General features: G+C 64.4%; 1 protein-coding gene across 1 annotated transcript in view; it reads left to right on the top strand.

Moving 5' to 3' along the window:
- Nucleotides 1-526: 526 nt before the first annotated feature.
- RUSC1 (RUN and SH3 domain containing 1) overlaps nucleotides 527-2465 on the top strand; it is a 7256-nt gene continuing 5317 nt past the window's right edge. Inside the window, exons 1-2 of the mRNA XM_009319827.1 lie at nucleotides 527-1194; nucleotides 1306-2123. Coding sequence (XP_009318102.1) covers nucleotides 527-1194; nucleotides 1306-2123 — 1486 coding nt within the window. The remainder of the gene's footprint in view (nucleotides 1195-1305; nucleotides 2124-2465) is intronic.

The following is a 2465-nucleotide window of genomic DNA, read 5'->3' on the forward strand; positions in this document are numbered from 1 at the left end:
GCCACCCTCCCTTGGCCAGGAGCTCCCCGGCTGAGGTTTCAAAGGGCGTTTTCTCCTTGGCGGCATCTCTGAGATGCTCCCGACCGCTGAGACCCGGCAGAGGGATTCAGCCCTGCCGCTGCTGCAGACGGCTGGACTGGCCAGAGCTTCCTCGGACCACGCTCAGGTCGTGCTCCGGGGATCAGCCGCTGGCTCCCCGGCCACCAGCAACTGGCTGCAGCCCCTGCCCGGCTGGACAGGCCCGAGCTCAGTGGGGAGCTGTGGGGCAGCCCCTCTCCACTGGGCGTATTCCCATCTCTGAACCCACAGGCCGTCCTTGTGCCGGTCCCCTGCAGCCGGCCCTTCCCTGCTCGATGGCTGCCGCAAGGTCACCGCCCTCCCTCTTGCCCTGTCTGTTCCTCTCCAGGTTTGTGCTGCTCCCCCGCCTGCTGAAAGGGCATTTGGTGTTTGCAGGGAGCTGGATGGTCTGAAGAGAGGAGCTGTGGGGCTCTCCGAGGAGCCTCGGCACTGCCAGTGAGGCAGCATCATGCTGGCTCCGAAGAAAGGCCTGCTGTGCAACCTCAACCACATCCATCTGCAGCACATCTCCCTGGGGCTGCACCTCTCCCGGCACCCGGAGCTCCAAGAGACCTCTGCCTCCATGGGTGGAGGAGACCAGACCGGCTGCAGCGACTGCCCGGAGAACTGTGAGCAAGTGGATGCCAATTCCAACAATCCTTCCTTGAAATGCCGGTGCTGTGAGTCCCACGCTCAGCAGCCGGTGACGTTGGGTCTCCAGAATCAGGCAGCTCAAGAGGATTTCCCCTGCCTGCATACTGGGGAGGAGGTGGCTTCCCCTTGTGATCCCCCTTGTGATCTGGCTTCCTCCTCCTCCTCCTCCTCCTCCTCCTCTGTATGTAGCTGCTCGGATTTCAGCTTGGATGACTCTCCGGTCTCCGTGTACTGCAAGGCGTTCTCCAGAGAAGAGTCCCAATCCCCTGAAAATCAGCCCAGTGTCATTCCCATAGAAGATGCCCAGGATGGCCAGTCGTTGGCTGACCAGAGTAGGACGTGTGATGGAAGAGATGCCAACTTCAACCCCGCGGTGCTCGAGAGATCAGACGCCCTGGCTGGAGGGAGCCCGGACAGCCTCTGCAGCAGCACCTCGCTTGACTCCCAGTGCGATGAGACCTCTCCCAGTGTGGCGGTGCAGTAGAGCACCAGCATCTGCACCAACCTAGACCCTAACTGCAACTCCCTCCCCAACGCTGATGCCGTGCCTTCGGCACCGCCTGTGCCAGGACGGTGGGATCCTGGTCTGAGCAGTGCTCCTGAGCCGCGGCCCCGGGCTGGCAGCATCCCTCCGCCTGTGCCCCCCCGGCCCCGGAGACGGCTGCTGGTTCTCAATGCGCATAGAGCAGAGCAGCCGCTCCTGCCTGCGCAGCCGGCGGAGCCAGAGCCCAGCTTGGGTGACCTTTGCAGAGACGTGGGCAAGAAGACCATCACCTCCTTCCATGAGCTTGCCCAGAAGAGGAAGAAGAATGCCGCTGGGCCTGCTCTTGCCCAGGCCAGGGCCGACCGGAGCGATTGGCTGATCGTATTCTCACCTGACACGGAGCTGCCGCCTCCCAGTGAGCTCCTCTCCAGTGCCACAGGACAGGAGCCAGCCCGGCCCCAGCTCCAGCACGACTGGCCAGCGAAACCGCCCAGCTCCAGGCAGAGAGAGGTGACCACGTTCAAGGAGCTGCGGTACCGCAGTGCCTCCAACAAGCCCAAGGGCCAGCCAGCTGGTGAGCGGGCAGAGCTGGTGGCATCTCAGCACCCATCTGCACCCCTTGAGATGGCTGTAGGCAGCGACGGCTCAGGCTGGATGCCACCCGTGCCTCTGGGGGGACACTTGCTGGCACCTATGGAAAGCCACCAGCCAAAGAGGAGGAGATCCCGACCGGGACTGCAGCCCATTGCGGAGGGACAGCCGGGGGATGCAGAGGAAGGGGGGCTGCCACCGCGAAGCTGCCTCCCAGGAGAAAAGGGGCTGGGCTCTGGCTGTGATAAAGATGCCCTGGTTCAGAGGCTCAGGGGACCTCGTGCGAACCCCTGGGTGCCAGAGACGGTCAAGAGAGGAGACAAGACCTGCAAGGAGGGTAAGAGTTTGGGTCCCCTCTTCCAGGCTGGGTGCAGGGGTGTCACCTTTTAGGGGACTGAGTGGGGCAAGGGGGAGCTGCAGGCTCCAGCGCGGCAGCCACCTCTGGGGCTGCAGGACTTGGGGTGGGCGGCTGGTTGCGGAGGCGGTGGGTGTGTGTTGCGGTTGCACGCCGAGCTGGCCTGCCCCTCGCTAGCTGGCACGAAGGTGGTTTCTGTGCCCCCCGATCGCTCTGTGCCGGACAGGGCCGAGGGGCTGCGGCTGCCCTCGGCTTCTTGCATGCATGGGTTTCCCCCTCCGCACCTCCGGCTGTGCTCGGCTGGGGCACACGGCCCGGGAGGTG

The sequence above is a fragment of the Pygoscelis adeliae genome, unplaced genomic scaffold (assembly GCF_000699105.1).
Source record: "Pygoscelis adeliae isolate BGI_AS28 unplaced genomic scaffold, ASM69910v1 Scaffold181, whole genome shotgun sequence".
NCBI classification, from domain to species: domain Eukaryota; kingdom Metazoa; phylum Chordata; class Aves; order Sphenisciformes; family Spheniscidae; genus Pygoscelis; species Pygoscelis adeliae.